The sequence below is a fragment of the Citrus clementina genome, unplaced genomic scaffold (assembly GCF_000493195.1).
Source record: "Citrus clementina cultivar Clemenules unplaced genomic scaffold, Citrus_clementina_v1.0 scaffold_3, whole genome shotgun sequence".
NCBI lineage: Eukaryota > Viridiplantae > Streptophyta > Magnoliopsida > Sapindales > Rutaceae > Citrus > Citrus x clementina.
This window is the reverse complement of record NW_006262339.1, coordinates 46,839,455-46,858,274: the sequence shown is the minus strand read 5'-3', so window position 1 is coordinate 46,858,274 and position 18,820 is coordinate 46,839,455. Positions and strand designations below refer to the sequence as shown.

The window sequence follows — 18,820 nt, the reverse complement described above, 5'->3', positions numbered from 1 at the left end:
TCCCACGAATTTATTGGACTAATATTATGATAGAACTGAATGTTCCCGAGAGTGCCCTAAGATTATCCCTCAAAACTTTTTTTATGTTGATTAATAATGCGCTATATATTCATTTAGAAATAGATGCCAAGTACTAACATTAGAAAGATGCATGTTTTAAAATGTTGTCATGAATGAATAGAATATGGTTTCCAAGATATTAAATGAAAGAAACATGATACATGATCTTCGAGTTTATAGCATGACACTATCTTTATCCTTGTATGAAAGGAACTATATATTAATATTTATGCCACGGCACTAGTTGGTGTTATATGATGTGAAGAAAGGAAAGGAGCTCAGCCTTTCAAGTTGTCTAATTAGTCAGCAGGTGCGTTTTTTATTCACGCGAAGGAATCGATTATGAGTTATGAATTGCAGCTGCGGCCGACCTATGAGAGTGAGATGGTGGACTTGAGATCATATTGTTATTATTATTATTATTTGTCTTGGGTGCACGCCAACAGGCTACAGTGGTTTGAAACATCATTACTTAGGATAAGCCACTAAAGGTGAGTTGAAGTTGACGACTTGGTTTCTCACTTGCTCATGATCCATGGACATTTTTGTGCTTACTTTTAAGAAAATTTTGATAGGTAATTATTGAACAAACATGTATTAATTAAATAGTAATATTATTTATTACTATAAAATTCACAATGTAATATAATATTTTTTAAACAATCAACACAAACCAGATAATATGGAATCCAAATTCAATTTCACTACCATTTGAAGATGTTTTAATTGGCTTTATATAGAGCATGGTTTAAGGTTTTCACATCTAACTAGTATGTGATTAATTAATAATTACGAAGTGAGTATCCCAATTAATATAATCCATTGTCACCAAGTATGTTGTTATACATATGAATACCATCCATTGAGAGATGGAACTCCACAAATTAGACCTCAATGATTTGATTCCAGTCCCATTAAAAACTCGAATTGTCCCTAACATGAATAGATTTGGAATGAGATGCAACAGTATCTATAGAATAATAATACAATCAGCAGCAATGGGCTGAACGTTTTTCATCCTGCTTCAGCAATGAGGCATCTTTTAGTCGTAGCACTTGCTGAGTTGTTAAGAAATATAAAACACAAGATGGAGAATCCAGTTGCACGAACTCTTAAAAAAATAATTAAAAAAAAAAAAACAAAACAAAACAGACTGCTGCATCAAATTCAAGTCATAATTTCCAGAATCCTGAAGAAATGGCCTCAGAACCCTGAAGACGAATTTTTGTTAAGCTCAAGAGTCCAGAATAACCGTTTCTGTAGTTTCATCTAATGAGCAGGGCAAAAGCCAGAGATCATCGTTTCTCAACGGAAGAAGCAACCGAGAAATGCTGACCGTTAACTTTGGTCGGTGACAAAAATAAATAAAAGTGCTTCTACAACTGCAATGTATTTGAAGAGGCTCCTAAGTGGATTGGCCACGTAACCGAAAGTAAACATAAAACTTTCAGCCCACGCCATTACTTGTCTCACAATCAAATATTGGAACTCAAAACTGTTAAGTGGTTGGTTGCTTTGCTTAGAGAGATAATATTGCTTTGAGACCATATTCGGATGTTACATTATCCAAAGGGAAATGCTCCTCGATTGTTAAATTTGACCCTGGTGATTGAACTGAATTTCAATCATGTAATGGCCGAAAAACAAGCAACAATGATTCACAATGCAGTCTCTGCTCCGCCCTTTAATTCATTGCATAGAGAACATTGAGAGAGTACTTTTTCTCCCACTACTTTCTGCAAGTTTTTATCCGGAAGAAGTTAATTCTGCCGCCCATTCTTGTTGTGAAAGAGCTGTGATAACTTGCAATTTTCGCTAGTTACATTAATATCATACATGAATATGATAATCCCTTGTCGCTGGTAGATCGCTAGTACTTATCGAGCTTATTAGAAAAAAAAGAAAAGGAAAATTCAAACGGAGTTTAGTATGTAGTAACCATGTGATGCAAATTATGTGTGAATGTTAAGCTGACCAATTTCCTATAAACATGTGTTTTTGCCATAAACGTTAGAAACCAATTACTATATGCACATGGCTATTGAGCTGGGTTGAACTGTACATTAAGAAATTAACGTATACATTTTGTTGATTTGTTCAGGAATATCGGACTGAACCTGTTATCCTTTCAAAATGGTATGTAGTAGTACTGCAGTTGAAATTGAACTAATTGTAAATTATCACGCAGTTGAATAACTAGATGGGGGACCGATGAAAGTGAAAGTTATGGGAAGAACATGGGGGACTTATCAACCGCCCACGCATCTGATTTCTTGTTATTCCGTTTCCCTTTTTCCAGAAAGGTCATATGCAGACAGACTCCACATTCTCAAAAAAGAGCCAATCTCTCTTTCTTATGTGGAATTGGATGGTTCCCGCCACAAAAAAGACCCATTATAATATTAAAATGCACCATGAGTTTTTCAAAAGTTCTTTCCACTAAGCTTGCTCTTATTATATAAATAGGGATTCAGCCTTTCTGATTCTGCATGTATTTCCAAAGCCAAACCTAGTTATACTATTTGGCAAGTTGCTCGAGTGCTCACCGAGTTCACTTACCCAAACTAGCTTCTTTCAACTTCCCAATATTATTCGTTTAGTTCACTATACTTAAAATACATTCACTCTCAGTTTGTCAATTGCTTCTCAGCTCAGAGTCTTTCCGTTTAGTTCCTGACGGTGACTAAGCAAAATTTGTGCTAGTGAAAATTACCATTTCTAAGAAAGTGCAAATCTCCTCTGTTACTAACAGAACGGTTTCAGAGAACATTGAGCTCAAAATGGCTTATTCTAGGAGGGTATCAATACTTATATTTTGTATTTGTTTTCTTGGCTTCATCCTTTCTGTCCAAGCTAGAAGGCATCACTCTATAAAACACAAACACACCCACCACCACAATACATATGAATTCTCAGAAACTCCTTCTCCTTCTCCTTCACCTCAGCTCACCGATCCATCTAATAACACTAATGCCCATAATTCCGCTAATTCTCCTTCTCCCTCGCCAGAGGCCGATAGTCCATCGGATGATTGGAATGCTGATAATTCTACGGCTGCTTCTTCCCCATCACCTGAGCCTTCTAATCCACCTAGTGGCTACAATGCTATGCGTGCTCCTTCTCCTTCAACTGAACCTGCTAACCCACCTAACAAGGGGAATGGCTATGACTCTCCAGGTGCTCCATCTGCTTCCCATGCGCCTACAAATCCCCTTAATGGCTACAATTTTACCCGCACTCCTTCTCCTTCATCCGGTCCTGCTGCCCCACCCAACAAGGGGAATGACTATAACTCTCCTGGAGCTCCAACTACTTCCCCTGCTAACTCACCTGATGATGGAAATGTCATAGATGTACGTAAATTTGGTGCCGTTGGAGATGGCATTTCAGATGACACTGAAGCATTCAAGATGACATGGGACTCGGCCTGCCAAAAGGATTTCGCAGTCATCCATGTTCCCTATGGTTTCTCCTTCATGATTCAATCTACAATTTTCACAGGTCCTTGCCAAGGCAGCATAGTATTTCAGGTAATTATGTTTGCTCTCGTCCTGCTGTATTCTAGATTTTTCTTTTTTTTTTATTTGGTTCATAAAAAGGACTGATTGAATTTGGTGATGTGCCACATTATGATTACTGAGAAGGTTGATGGCACCATTATGCCTCCTGACGGACCGGAGTCCTGGCTACAAAAGAACAGTAAGCGTCAATGGCTGGTCTTCTATAAAATCAATGAATTGTCGCTGCAAGGAGGAGGTACAATTGATGGCAGAGGGCATAAATGGTGGGATCTGCCCTGCAAACCACACAAAGTACGTTGCTAATTTTTCTCATATAATGTCTTTTACTTTTGTCCTTAACATTATTGCTCATCTCCCATATCACTTGCATAGGGCATTAATGGGACAACATCGCCTGGACCATGTGATAGCCCCATTGTAAGTTGTGCTTACTAGTTAATTCAAAGGTATCTTTGTCTTGTTTCTGCTAATTTAAAGCATCATTTAACTTCTTATCAAATTTCATTATGCAGGCTTTAAGATTCTTCATGAGCTCTAATTTGACTGTGCAAAGACTTAGAATCAAGGATAGCCCCCAGTTTCACTTCAGATTCGATAACTGCAAGAATGTCCATATAGAATCCATTCATATTACGGCTCCTGCCCTGAGTCCCAACACCGATGGAATCCACATTGAGAACACGAATGGCGTTGAAATATACAATTCAGTGATCTCCAATGGTTTTATCCCCAAAACTTCTTACATCTTCAGAATTTCTCAATTTATTACTGCCCTCAGAATCTCACTAAACCAATTTTTCCACGATCTTTTTGTAGGTGATGATTGTGTATCAATTGGATCAGGCTGTTATGATGTAGACATTAGGAACATTACATGTGGACCTGGACATGGAATCAGGTACATTACTAGTTAATTTTGTCATCACGGTTTTGTTCGTTCTTATAAGCTAATTACAATTCTGAATATTTTCAGCATTGGAAGTCTAGGGAACCACAATTCGCGAGCCTGTGTGTCTAACATCACAGTTAGAGACTCGGTGATTAAAGTGTCTAATAATGGAGTTAGAATCAAGACATGGCAAGGTGGATCCGGAGCTGTATCAGGAATAACATTCAGTAATATTCACATGAACAACGTTAGAAACCCAATTATAATTGACCAATACTACTGTCTCACCAAAGACTGCACCAACAAAACATCAGCAGTCTATGTATCAGACATATTGTACTCAAACATTAAGGGAACCTACGATATTCGTAGCCCACCAATGCATTTTGCCTGCAGTGACACGGTGCCATGCACAAACTTGACACTCTCTGAAGTTGAGCTTCTACCAGCTAAAGGGGATTTAGTTTCGGACCCGTTTTGTTGGAATGCGTATGGAGATTTGCCAACTTTGACGATTCCACCGGTGTCTTGCTTGCTGGAGGGGATTCCTCGATCACTCTTGGATAATGAAATTGATCATTGCTGACCCACTAGATTCGCATGTAAAGCTTAGGTCCAAGATATATGTAAATAATTGAAAAATGAAATCACGAGTGTATTTCTAATTATGTGATGATTGCAGAGTGGTGTGTATTATGATGTATGTGGCCAAGAAATCACAAAACTGTTTTTAATTGCATCAAATATAATATGTAGCTCAAAAAATTTATTTATTTTAAAACTTTGATGCAGGTTCAATTACTATAATCTCCTTGCCGTTGTAATTATAAACAAGACCAACAAATTGACCATACAGTAGTGGATGGGGGTTGATAAGGGACACCCGCACCAACTCTTTTTACTTTTTACCAATAGCATTTCGCTATAAAGTGGATTCTTAGGCAACATTATTGTTATTTATTTGCCAATATATAGTGACCCGTAAAACGGAAAGGTGTAGCTATTGCCGGCACCTATTTGCCTTTTGATTTTCATCATTAAGTTTTCCTCTTTCTGGTGCAGCATAGTGCAAGAATATGTATCAACATAGACCCAACAATAGAAACTTTATAAATTGTGAGGAGCACAGCAGCGACATTGTCATTTGGTCTCATGTGCCATGGCCATCGCTTTGTGTTTGCGCAAGAGCTTGAGCTAGCTAGGATAGCATGTTCAGGCACTCAGTAATACTAGACTAGACATCATCATTCATATTACTAAGAGTAAAAGATAAAATCTTCCCTCATGTTTCGAGAAATTAGCTATTTTCCCATCATGTCTTAAAACCCACCTAAACCTCCTTGATGTTATTAATATTCCATTGACAGTCCACTATGTGCTTCTACATAATATTTAAGTCCATTCGTTTTTAAACTATCAGCATTGTTGATTTAAACTACTGAATTGTCCTCTAAAATATGTATCATAGTACTTGACAATGTAACATTAGGAAGTTGAGTTTCTGATGAATTTTGAAATATGAGAGGGAAATAGCTAATTTCGTTAAACAAAAGAGACGGTTTGGATCATTCTTCCAATCATTAATTGCTTCATGCAAGTTACGGTCGTATATATAATCACCATCCGAGATTATGAATATGAATCGCGCGCCCCTTGAAAATAAAATATGCAAATGATGACAAAACAAGCATTGGTCACCGGTACGCTGTGAAATTAACTAGAGGGCTATTTCTTATTCTTAATGTAAGATTGATGGTCATCATTTTTACAAAGAGAACTCAAATGGTCGCTTACTCAAATGGTGGCTTTATCAACTAGTTAGATGCATGGCAATTTGAAGTAATCCACTACAAGCCGCAGTTTTAGTGGTGGACATAGCGGCAAATTATTTGTTTAAGATATCTTTTTCTTACTAATACAAATCATAAATTAAGCGGAATATTGCAGCTTTGTTTATGCCATATAAAATGATCGAATATGTGTATTGGACATTGTGAAAAAGGCCATATAAACAAATTAATTAATGCAGTGCAAAAGAAAGAGTATGAAAATCCACAACAACTACAAGAAAAATATAATGAAGAATATTTATATAGAGTTGGGTCCGTGGAAGTGAGTGATTTGAAGAGAATTGGTCAATTCAAGAAGAATCGTCGATTTCAGAAATGAACAACTATTTTAATAATATTGGAGGCTGTAATGTGGAGGGACGGCCATCTCAATCTATGTTGCACGCGTAGTGGCTACTAAATCATATACAAACAACAATATTGTTATTGTGCAATCAATAAATTTATTACCAAATATCGAAGAGTAGAGTGTATTGTAGACTTACGTGCTCTGGAAAAGTGACGGTCGGTGCACGGGCTTAAATCCAATTGCCACCCACCAAATTCACCTTTTCAATCCCTCTCTCTCTCTCTCTCTCTCTCTCTCTCTCTCTCTCTCACTGAATAGTGAATATGGGCTCTGGGCAGCGTTAAAGAGAAGTTGCCTGAGCTTGAGTGGATGCAACTTTTTTAACCTAATTTGGGCATTCTTCATTTTCTAATTTTTCCTGGTTCGGTTTTATTTCAATTTGACAACTTTATTCGAATTGAACTGATTAACGAAACTGCTATTTCTTTGGATTTTTTTCCCGTAGCAACGTAGTTTGAAAATATTTTGGATGGTCCAGTGTATAATCATCTATCAACTTGGATTCAATGCTATTTTTGTTTTTTTATGAGATTATTTTGGGAGTTATTGAATGAGAATAAAAGTATAATTAATTTTTTGTATAACTCATGCATTGGATCCAAATGCATCTTTTATATGTATTATTTTCTCGTGTGTATTTATTGCTTAGGTAGCGTTTATTTTTTTGTCTAAAATTTAAATAGATCTGAATTTTGCTGAAATTTGAATATGAATGATAAGTAGTATTTGTTTACATAGTGTATATTGGCAATGACTCTGTGGTCATTTGAATTTGGCTGAAATCTTTTTACATAGTATTTTTTAAAATAAAGATTAAAGAATCTTTTAAACATAGTTATTTGACATTTTATATCCTTATAAGTAAAACGGATGAAAAGATTAAATTTTAAGAAATAAGTATATTTGATATAGATATTTTTAGGATATAATATTTATTTTCCATTCAAACCTTTTCTAATTCAAATAAAAGTAAAAAAAAAAAATCTATTTTTTCTGTTCATATGTAAATATATGAAAATCACACATACATTATAAAAAAATAAACAAAAAAATTAAAAATAAGTCCAAAATTAATAAAATTTTAACTTCAAATATTTAACAAACAAGCGCTCTTATTTGATTTATTAAGAAAAAATTTTACTCGCTTTCTTTGAGTGATTGATACACTTTATTTTCCCTTTTAGGTGAGAAAATAATGTTAATGTGATAGACAGCAAAATGTAGACGGTCAGCCCATCATCCAGTCGGAATAGAAGCTGACAGTTGTGAAGTAGTAAGCCGATTGGAGTTATTTTTTTATTTTTATTTTTTAAAGCTCATCCTTAATTTTGGTATGCTCAAATATTTTTAACAGAAAAATTATTCATATTATATGAGTGTGTGTGTGTGTAATATATTACTAGAATTTTTTTTTTATTATTTTTTTTTTATTTTTTATTTTTTTTGCTGATAGAAAAATGCTTAAAGGATACAAATGGGAGACGTAAAATTTATACAAGTTAGATAGTTGAGTGCTCTAGTTTTGGTCGTTGATACTTGGAAATTAAGTAAAAGTTCTGAAACTCGAGTACTGCTTCTGCTGCCATAAAAATGGAGAGGATGCTGCCGCTGCCATGGGCATGGGAGGCTGCTAAAGTTAACCCACTCTATAAAGAGAGAAGGAATAGGAATCTAGCCCACTAACAGCATCAGCATCTCTTTCGTCTACCCACTATATCACAATATCATGCGACGCCGAATTGCCGATGCATGCATATAATAATTATATATATATACACATATTTATTATAATCTTTTCTTTTGGTCGGCTTTGTGTTTGTGACATGGGGTCATGAAATCACACTTATTGGCCGTTCTTGTGTAATAATAATAATAACAAAAATCAATAAAGTGTTGTCTCCACTGGCAATAGAGTCCCTTTTAAGTGGTTTGATTGGGTTTGCTCCTCAGTTCGAGTCGCAGGGAAGTTGCTTTTATTGGGAGAACATGTGCCTCCCGATTCGAGCGGGAACTTCTAATCTGAGTTGTGGTACAGGCTTAAAGGTGTCTCCCACAGTTGGGCCCTCCCTAAGATACCTCGTGATTAAGACAAAAAAATAATAATAACAAAAAGAGGACAATTTCATTACCTGGAATGAGGGGAATTTAGGCACCTACGACCTACCCTGCTCTTTTTTTTTTGTTTGACCTACCCTACCTAAACGTATTGTTTTCTTCAGGTTTCTGTAGAAATGTGATAAGGTCAAAAATCCAAATGGTCCATTTGGGTCCAATATAACCAATTTGAGGAATGATACCAAAGTCTAAGGCCACGGATCCAGGCCCGATTCTCTTAATATCTTACTAACACTAATCATTTAATTTTTGTGGGGACGCGAAGAAGTGAAGGACCAGACCAATAATACAGTTCGTCCTATCAACAGTCAACTTGGAATAGTCGACAATTTCTTGGCATAATTCATACAATCATACTGCAAGAAGAAGATAAATGGAAAAAATAAAAATAAAAATGCTAATGAGTGGCAAATCGAATATGTACTTCATGTCCAGTACTCCACTAATGCTACGTTTGGGAGCTATAACTAAGTATACGATTAGATTAACTTTAGAACTAAATATGTATCCCATACTTGATAGTTTTTTCTTTTGTTGGATGTGATTTCTGAGTGATACTGGGATTTAAATTAAAATAGCAAGAATAAATTAAAAATGAAACAATTCAAATGAAACACTTGAGCATCTTGATTTACACTCAACACTTTGCTATAAGCTTCAGATTCTTTTTTAGTTCCAATGAATTGATAAGAGGAGTATTTCCACTCCTCATAGTCTTTATTTTAATAAATAAGATATCAAGCACTCATTGTGGCAAGAGGAAATAATCTTCTGCTAAATGTGGTGTTAAGTACATGTTGTGCTAGGTAATAACAATCCCATTGTCAATAATGTGGCAAGATGAATCACTAATAATAGAGGGGAGTTTCTCACTAATATATATAGTGTAAAGTGCTCATCATGTCAAACAGTAAATTTATTGTTAAGCTTGATTTATGATCTTGCACTAGAGACTCAATATATTGTGTAAAATCTTATCTAAAATCTAGATAAGATTATTATTATCTGTTAACAATGAGTTAAAATAATCCACATAAATAAATAAAAAAGAGTTAATAATCTTATTAAATTAAACTCATGGATTATATTGAGATTTCACCTTTAACTTAACTTAAAACTAAATTAGTCACTCATATTGAATTAGGAGTAAAATGATAATTTTACACTAAAATACGTAGGAAATACAAAATAAAGAGAGAATCACATAATGAAACTCAAACTTTGATTCAAAGCTCTCGAATTAAGGGGCGAGAGTCTCTTATTTATAAATACAACATGTAAATTATGGTCATCGATGAAAACAACTTGGACGCTTATAATTGCACCACATGGCAAGCCCTCATTGGATGGAGCACATCACCAATGTTGTGATTTGGTGAATTGCATGTAACATACATGTGTTTTTTAGTCCAATAATATAGTGTCATGACATCAGTCAATGCAAAAGTTAACTAGCATTAATTTAGTGTATTGCACATATCATAAGCTCTTTTTTAAGTCTAATAGGATGCTGTAACATCATCGGTCAATGCAATAGAATGTTATTGCATTATTGATCAATATCACGTCAGTTGAGTCCCAACAAAATCATAAAACTGTGATTTTATCCTTTATACTCTTCCTAAGGTTTTTATCTATTTTGAGCTCAAAAATACTACTTGTTTTGCTATCTGATTTTTTGCTAATTGTAAATAACTAAAATACCACTGAAATACATAAAATACTCAAATTATAACAAAACACACAAAATCAAAGTTTAAAAGACTTCAATATATAAAAGTAAAATGTTAGTGAGACTTAGAGTGCAAAATGATGATTTTCTTTTTATAAATATACATACTTCAGCACTCAACAATAGAATTAGAAATAAAAGAAAAAATTGTTCATTTGTAATATTTCTCTTACATATAGCACCATTTTTTATTTATTACTTGAAAATTATTTTTTATTATGCTCTTATAGTCTAATTAAATTGGTATGTTGCTTCAATATAAATTAGCTATTTAATAATTTATTACAATAATTGATTGTATTAAATTTAATAATCACTAATGTAAAATTAACAATAATCATGAAAATTAATAATACCAGTAATTATTTTATTTTATTTATGTTATTTGCTAAAATTTTGATAAAATAAAATATATCTAAAATATCTAATAAAAATTTAATTATATAATTAAATAGTCTTATTAATCTATATTGTTTGTTATAATTATAATTACCCAATAACTAATTTACTTTATATTCAATGTTTTATTATTTACCTTTAAATTAAGTTTAATTATTACTCTTAAATATTCATAAATAGTATTATTTTTTATATTTAAGTATAGTTTAACAACGTCCGTCCAATTGGATATTATACAAAATATAAGACAATATTATATAATTCAATTTAATCCAATCCGATCATAATATATACTTAGTCTAATGTAATGATGCATACCAAACACAACCGATTGTATATATTATCTCTATAATCTGCGACGTGACGTGGCTTAGAAAAAATCAACACAATAATTATTTCCATCAGATTATATATGGTTTTCTTGTTCAGGACACGTATGTGGTTCTGGTCGGCTCTTATTCCCATTTCATCTAAGTTTCAGTTTTTACATGATGATGTCCAGGAAAAAACTCCTCAAGTTAATCTCCGAAAGAATGAAAATATCATATGGCTGAGTTGACGGTGAATTGATCCAGCTGGTGGTGGGTAGGAAATTTCCTTTGAGGTTGAAGACAATTACAATGGACCCATTAATTAACAATAGCTTGTAAAGTGACACGTTCACCAAAACGTTTCTTTTTTTGTCTTTTTTCGTCTCCTTCACGAATTCTTGTGAATCAATGGTTGTTTGGTAAAGAAGTTACTTTCTTTATATATTCTCGGAGAAGTCTAGAGCCGACAAGTCTCGGCGGTCACACTATTGTACTGGACAATTTTGATCAATTTGTTTTTTATATTCCTTTATTATTATGTATGGCATTAATCCACAAGTCTTTGAAATGTCGTGACTGATAAATCTAAACTATTATTATTATTATTTATTATTTTTTTGGAAAAAGAAATTGACTAATTGGTTTCATCTGTTTCCACCAAGTTTAACAAATTAATAACAAAGACGATTTTACAATTACTTATATTTATGTAAATCAAATCCAAAGCACAGGGACACCGCGAGAGACACATGCATTGAGGAGCAAAACTACTACCATAAAGCAAAAAGGAGAAGGGATGCATCTAATCCAATGTCATAGGACGCACGTCATGTTGTAGGTAAAAATGACGACACGTCACACTAACTCGTGATCCCATATACATATTTACTAGGTTTGTAATTACCCAAATATCATGCTTATTACCACCATCATTAGTACTATGGTAGCAAGCATCACGAGGATATATTGGTAAATGAAAACTTGAAAGAAATTGACACCAGTAAAATTGACAGAAGAATATAGCTAGCTAGTTAGCTTGACGGAGACCAAATATATATATATGTATATATTTAAATGAGTTGAAGGGTTATGAAGGAGAAGCAACGGGGAAGCAACCTCGAAAGTATATTATTTGTCTGATTGTGTGTATGAGCTCTTAATTAATGACTAGATGGTTGATGGTCGGTGAATAGCGTCTCTGTGCATCCCACGATCCAAGGCACAGCAAACATTTAGTACAGATCATGGACGACAACAACACTACATCTGCAAGCAGGAAGAGGAAACATAATTGCCATGACCGCGATGATGGAATAATAATTATCGAGCAAGAGGAAGATAACGAAGAAGAGAAGATGGAGAAGTTCTTTGCCCTCGTTCAAAATATTCGAGAGGCTCGTAATCATCTGCTGAACGGTTCAAATGCGAAGAAGCAGCTGGAGATCATGGAGACTGTCAGATTTAACAAAAGAAAGCTTGAAGGTCAAGTTGAAGTTTGGAAGCCCACATTTCGACGTGAAGATTTCTTGGAAGAGACTTTTGATCATCGTCGATTGATGATGACGAAAAATAACCCACCTAAATCTAATCATGGAAGTGCTGCCGCTACTCCTTCTCAGACACAAACCAAACCGAAAGCAATTGAAAGAGAAGAGATTGAGATTGAAGAAGCTGCAGGCTTAGACCTTACCCTTTCACTTTAATTACCACTGCTTCTAGGGTGAGGCTGAGAATGAGAACTGAGGGTGAGACCGAGACACCATCAAGCTCTCGATATTGTAATTAGTAAATATTTTCATCTACTCTTTTCTCTGTTTGTTTTATGAAAATTTAAGTTGATTAACTAATTAATCTTGAAATATTTCAAGGAGTGTACTGTAGGATACTGCTTGGAATCAATTATCAAAATTAATTAAGTTCATTTTCTGTTAGTTTTTGTATCCCTTGTTCCACAGCGAAGTTTCTAGCTATTTCTTTTTTAGTTACTATAGTTGGCGATATCATCACCTAGTACAAATACAAGGCATTTTTCAAGTAAAATTTGTCTCTGGGCACCAAAAATTGAAGAAAGGTATCAACTGGGTGTTGGATTTTTTAATCTAGCATTATTGGATCCTTAATCCAATATTGGGTTTATATGTGAATAATTATGTATTGCGGACTGTCATAAATAATTAAGCTCAGCTAAAAGTGATTTATTATGGTTTTCAGTAATTTTAGCTTTAATATATTTGATAGAATGTGGGACTTTAATGTATAGATATTTAATGGTAATTTACATTTCTATGATGTACTGAAGTAGGAATACGTAAAGACAAAAAGAAAAGTTGCATGTATAAGTGGTCATGGTTCCCAGGTCACGCGTATTATTTTATTCTTTCTGACATTCCATCATTAGATAGAGAGTATAGAGAAAATAAAAAGATTATCTACGAGAACGTGTTGATTTAGAAGGTCAACCGCACGATTCTAGAGAATAATTCACATTATGGATTGAGGTACGCTTGCATGTTTATTATTGATCTTTAGTGATACACCATGAATGTTACTGGATTATAGATAATAATTTTCACCAAAGGGATTTCTTGTTCTAACAAGTGGTATCAGAGACTCTTCATGCTGCATCATTGAGAATTGATTTATTTTCAATTAATAATTCAATTTTTAGTCTTCTCCAATATGGTATCATTGAATTTGAGAGAATTAAGGCTTTTTTTAGGATTAATAAAAAAAAGAAAAAGAAATTCAGGTTTTTAAGCATTCAAGCAAGCAGCAGCCCAGCCACCAACGGCGTCTGAGCAAGGTGTGGTTGTTGAGCCATGCCGTCAAGCAAGTTAAAGCAGAAACCACCTAAACCAGTCAATGATTGTCTGATCAACAGTCAACGTTAACTGTTGACTTTGACTTTCACCTAAATTTTTTTTATTTTTAGTGCAATTATAAATTTAAATATCGGTATATTTGTATAGATTTTGAGATGAATTAATTAAAACAAAATGTTGCCAAAGTGACATCTTTTGTGGAAATTAATTTATTTTGGAATATAAAAAATTTTGTATATGTAAATTTTGTGAATATCGATTGGCCTAAAGGAATGTCTATATTTGATGAATTACATGTGCCCATGTGGCAAAGGAAGATTCATTATTTGTCATGTTCTTACTATCAGTGTTTGATTATTATACCAAGAATCCAAGATATCACTAACAAATTAATAATTTATCCAAAGATGAAATATTAATAGAGTGTTCAGTATCTTGAGATGAGGTTTATCTTTATATGAATTTATTATCATTTTAAGACTAATATAGGCTTGTTTTGTTTGGTCGTTGTTCTCCATTAAGTTATGTCTGCTGCTAATATTACTGCCAACAATAATTTTATTCTTATGTTAAATGGCTCTAACATCAAATCATGACAAGAGAACATCTTAATAATTCTCGTAGTCATGTATCTCGACTTTATGTTAAAGGTTGATTCTCTCTCACCTCTTACATATGAAAGTACCCTTAATGATAAAAGAAAAATAAAAAAGTGAGAGAGATCAAATTGCATGTGTATCATGATCATGATGAAGGTCATTCAAGAAGTATTCAACGACTCAATGTCTAAAAAAGCAACAACGGTTTTTTTTTTTCACACTTTGTGCTTTTAAAATTTTGTCTGTGTTATTTTCCATTTGGCAAGCAAAGTAGAATGATAAACTTGAACTTTCACTGAAATTTCAGATATTACAAGTAGATAATATTTTCTTGAGTGACACTGCATTAAGATGGCTTCATCTTTTATGCTATAAGTCTAAGACACTTAGACTATTGTTGCTTGTATTTGAACATAAATTGAAATTTGAGAAACTAGACATTGGCCTTGAACCTAGTCTTATTGACTTTGAATTTTGAAAATGTATAATTGATAGTAGATTGTTTGAGCTTGTTTTATTTGTGAAAAGAAGGTAAACACAGGAGCAAGTACAATCCATCTTTAGCCATTCTTTCTATGAGAACTCTCCCTTCGTTTTTCTGTTTCTTTCAAATAGAGATCTTTATCAAACTTAATTTTGATTTCAGTATCGTTCAAAAATTTTGAGATATTTATTAAGTTTTTTGGCGATTTCAAAACACATGGGTATGGTTATTTCAAAACACAATGATGGAGAGGTTGCTAAGATTGTTTCTTATAGGATTTATAGCTCATTGTCCAAGTACCAAGCATTTTGATGTGAGCCTTTACCAATTGATATATATTTTCTTCTAGGCTTCATTCTTGTATTCTAATTTGGTGCATAACCCCTTTTGTATTTGTACCAGTATTCAACAGTTGAGTGATTTTTCTTAAAGCAAATTTAAGAATGTCCATTTGGTGGTTCTTCTTTATCAACAAGTGCCTTGGCTTTTTTTTTTTAATCATTGTTTGCTGGTAGTCTTTGGTTGGTGGTTCTGGCAGGAGTGTAGTTCTAATTGTTGCACCTCTCTTAATTTTGAAAATTTCTTCTGTAACCTCCTTTTAGATTTGCAATATTTACTGAGCCTTCAAAGTTGATAATGCATGATTTGGTTTTTTTCCTATTCTCTTGGTTAAGCAGCATGCTATAGACCTTAGAGACAAGAGTTAGATGAGCTCTAGATGTAATGGTAACAACTACAGAGTCATACTGACATATTGCTTCTAGCTGCTCTAAGAGCATTGACAATGACTTTTATTCTAGAGTAATATCGATGGATTGACACAGACTCTTTTATGATTATATGGAGTTGGGCTCTCAACTGAAAGATTGTAGCATTGGACCTAACATTAAACTGACTTGACAATATAGTCCTAACCTCATATGAGCGGTGCACTCAACCACAACTTCTAAAACATATTTTAATAGTGTTCACAATAAGCAACTCATGAGGGCCTAATTATGTCTTTCCCATATGGTATAGTCAAGATTAGAACTGAAATCTTATTTTGGTTCTCATCAAGTCTTGAGTTCATGTGATCAAGACAACTTCCAAATCCATATATAAATCCTTTAAGATCATTAGCATGTAGGCTTAATGTTGGGGGTGGGGTTCTTGCCCTATTATTTCTAGTTATCCAACTTAAAAAATTAGTCTATTAGTGAAGTGACATATCCTCCTTATAAATTCAAGTATCTTCGCTTTACTGGATAATGTAGGACGAAACCCAACGCTTAAAGATTACTTGAGTTCTCCAAAGCATAAAATTTGACTAATTGAGTTTAATAGAGGTTGCAAATGTAAAGGTAACGTTTGCTACAAAATTAATATTATTGGCTAAATTGGAAGCAATATTGCCAGACACAAGGTTTTAAGTTGAAACTTGTTTTATAAATCTTCTTAGGTTGGTCACTACATTTTGATCTAAGGTTCTTTGTTCATTTGGATCGATTTCAACATTTTGTACTTGATCTCTTCTACTATAGCCATTATTCTAGCTTTGATATTAAATTTCAATGATATAAGAAATTAAGCAAGTATTTGCAAAGCTATTAAAATAAACATTCTTATCATTCATATTGCTCGTTGAAATACAAAAAGCACACTAGTTATTTATACATAATCTGAAAAAGGTAGTCCTAAAATTAACAGCCAAGATTCATTTTTTGAACAACAGACATTTGATCATTTTTACCTTTATTCCAAAACCATGCAAAGTTAATACATGTATAGTTGTTTTGTCAACTCATTGCTTATAAAACTTCTACATTCGCATGTGAGCTTTGCTCATTCTTATCCATATTGTATGCTGATTGTGCTATCACATAGACCTAAGCTGTCACTCCCTCGTGGCATATTTCTTGCCCTTCATTTGCTGGTGAATTTTGCCTAAATTCACCAGTACTAACTTTAGTATGTGCATCATTACTGAATATACATATGTGCACACATGACAGAATGATATATTTAAAAGTCAATTTTGTTAAACACTATAACACATCATTTATTTTCTAGAACATTATTCCACTTGGCAATTAAATGCCAATTTTGTCTAAGAATCTCAAAGTTTTCTCTCTTAAATGTTAATTATTTTTATATCCATCCATATTCAGCCCCTAAACATAAAGATAATGCTACTAAATAGATTCCAAATAAGCACAAGTCTACTTCAATTGCATGTAAACTGGCAAGTCTACTTCAAGTGCACGTAAATTGGTTTGAACTTAACTTTAATTATGTCAATTCAATTAAGGGAAGTGGTTGCATATGTACCAAATACGAGCATTTGTTCAACTAACTACCAAGTTTGCCAAGGTAACAATTGAATTGAAGAAAGGTATTAGTTGGTTGCCAATTTTGGTCACGTATACATGTCCATGGTCGCGTTACTAAAAAATGTTTTGTCAAATTTATATACAAGAATAACACCTCATTAGCTAAGTAATTAACCTATATTTATCATTTTGAATGGTAAATTTTATCAGCAAAGTGAAGTATTACTAACATTATAAATGAGCTCTCAAAGTAAAGGCAAGACAACTGCAATTAGAGATTTACAAGTTGTATTTTCCATTTTCTGTTAAGTCTTCTTAGTAATTTAGATGATGAAAAAAAAAGAGAGGAAAAGTTAGATAGATCAACCTTATTAATTATTATTTGACGTGATCAAACTATCACATCATTTATTTGTCAATTTAAACAGTAACAACCCCACCATTTTTAAAAATAGTTTTAAGTGATGAGAACTACCATTTAACAAAATGATTAAAAAAATTATGTGAATGGTCTTAATGAGACCATTCAATAAATGCATGTTATGTGTTTCAAATATTTTCTCTCTTTTTATTATAATTAATTAAATTAAAATAAGCGTGCATGAAAATATGAGAAACAATCCCATAAAAGAATTTGAAATTTCTAAATTTGTACATTGACTCTAATATAAAACGCTAAGCAGATGAACCCACCTTACAAAGAAACCATCAGTTTGAATTGATGGTTTCTTTAGAAAAATTAGATTTTTTCATAAATATTTTAGTTTTTTTTTTTTTCACAAATACAAGTGGAAACTCAAACTCGTTCTCACATTTTATATATACACGCGTGTGTGTGAAGCAAATGATTCATCGCCCTGCTATTAACTAGTGTTTCTAAATTATTCAAAATTTGCCAGTCCCATAGATGCTCAACGAAGTATTAATAAGCACTTTAGACAATTAAAAAAGTAATTTAAGCCATCGCTTTTACTAAGTAAAATTTAATTAGTGGTCTCAATTTTCAAAGGTTAATAACTTCTCCTTCTCCCTGCCGGTCAAAGTAGGGAAAAAATGATGTGTAAGCGTAACGTGAAACGTACAGCTAAACTCAGATGGCGTCATCATTTATACGTCATCTGCAGTACGTGATACGTATGGCTAACCTCAGATGGCGTCATCATGTATACGTCATCTGCGATCGATTATACTTACGTATTCCGAGTGACGCCACGGCACCCACTAATTACTGGACAAATAATAATAAAGCTGAGCAATGACAATGACATCATGCTCGTTGATTATGGAGAATCGGTGGGCTGGGGCCGACGACTAACTCTAATTCTTGCTATAAATAAACTGGGGACAGAATGAAGAATTGGACGAGCGACAGCCAAG

At 33.4% G+C, this 18,820-nt stretch overlaps 1 protein-coding gene across 2 annotated transcripts; it reads left to right on the top strand.

The window, feature by feature from the left end:
• Positions 1 to 2,659: 2,659 nt before the first annotated feature.
• LOC18049080 (polygalacturonase At1g48100) lies at positions 2,660 to 5,110 on the top strand. 2 transcript variants are annotated; one of them, XM_024188960.1, is made up of 6 exons: positions 2,660 to 3,590; positions 3,705 to 3,872; positions 3,954 to 3,998; positions 4,094 to 4,301; positions 4,398 to 4,479; positions 4,555 to 5,110. In XM_024188960.1, exons 1-6 carry the CDS (start codon positions 2,841 to 2,843, stop codon positions 5,054 to 5,056), a joined length of 1,755 nt encoding a protein of 584 aa, XP_024044728.1. In that variant the 5' UTR covers positions 2,660 to 2,840; the 3' UTR covers positions 5,057 to 5,110. The 2 variants fall into 2 exon arrangements, with proteins under 2 accessions (XP_024044728.1, XP_024044727.1); XM_024188959.1 differs by having other exon boundaries at positions 4,094 to 4,479.
• The last annotated feature ends 13,710 nt before the right edge of the window (positions 5,111 to 18,820 follow it).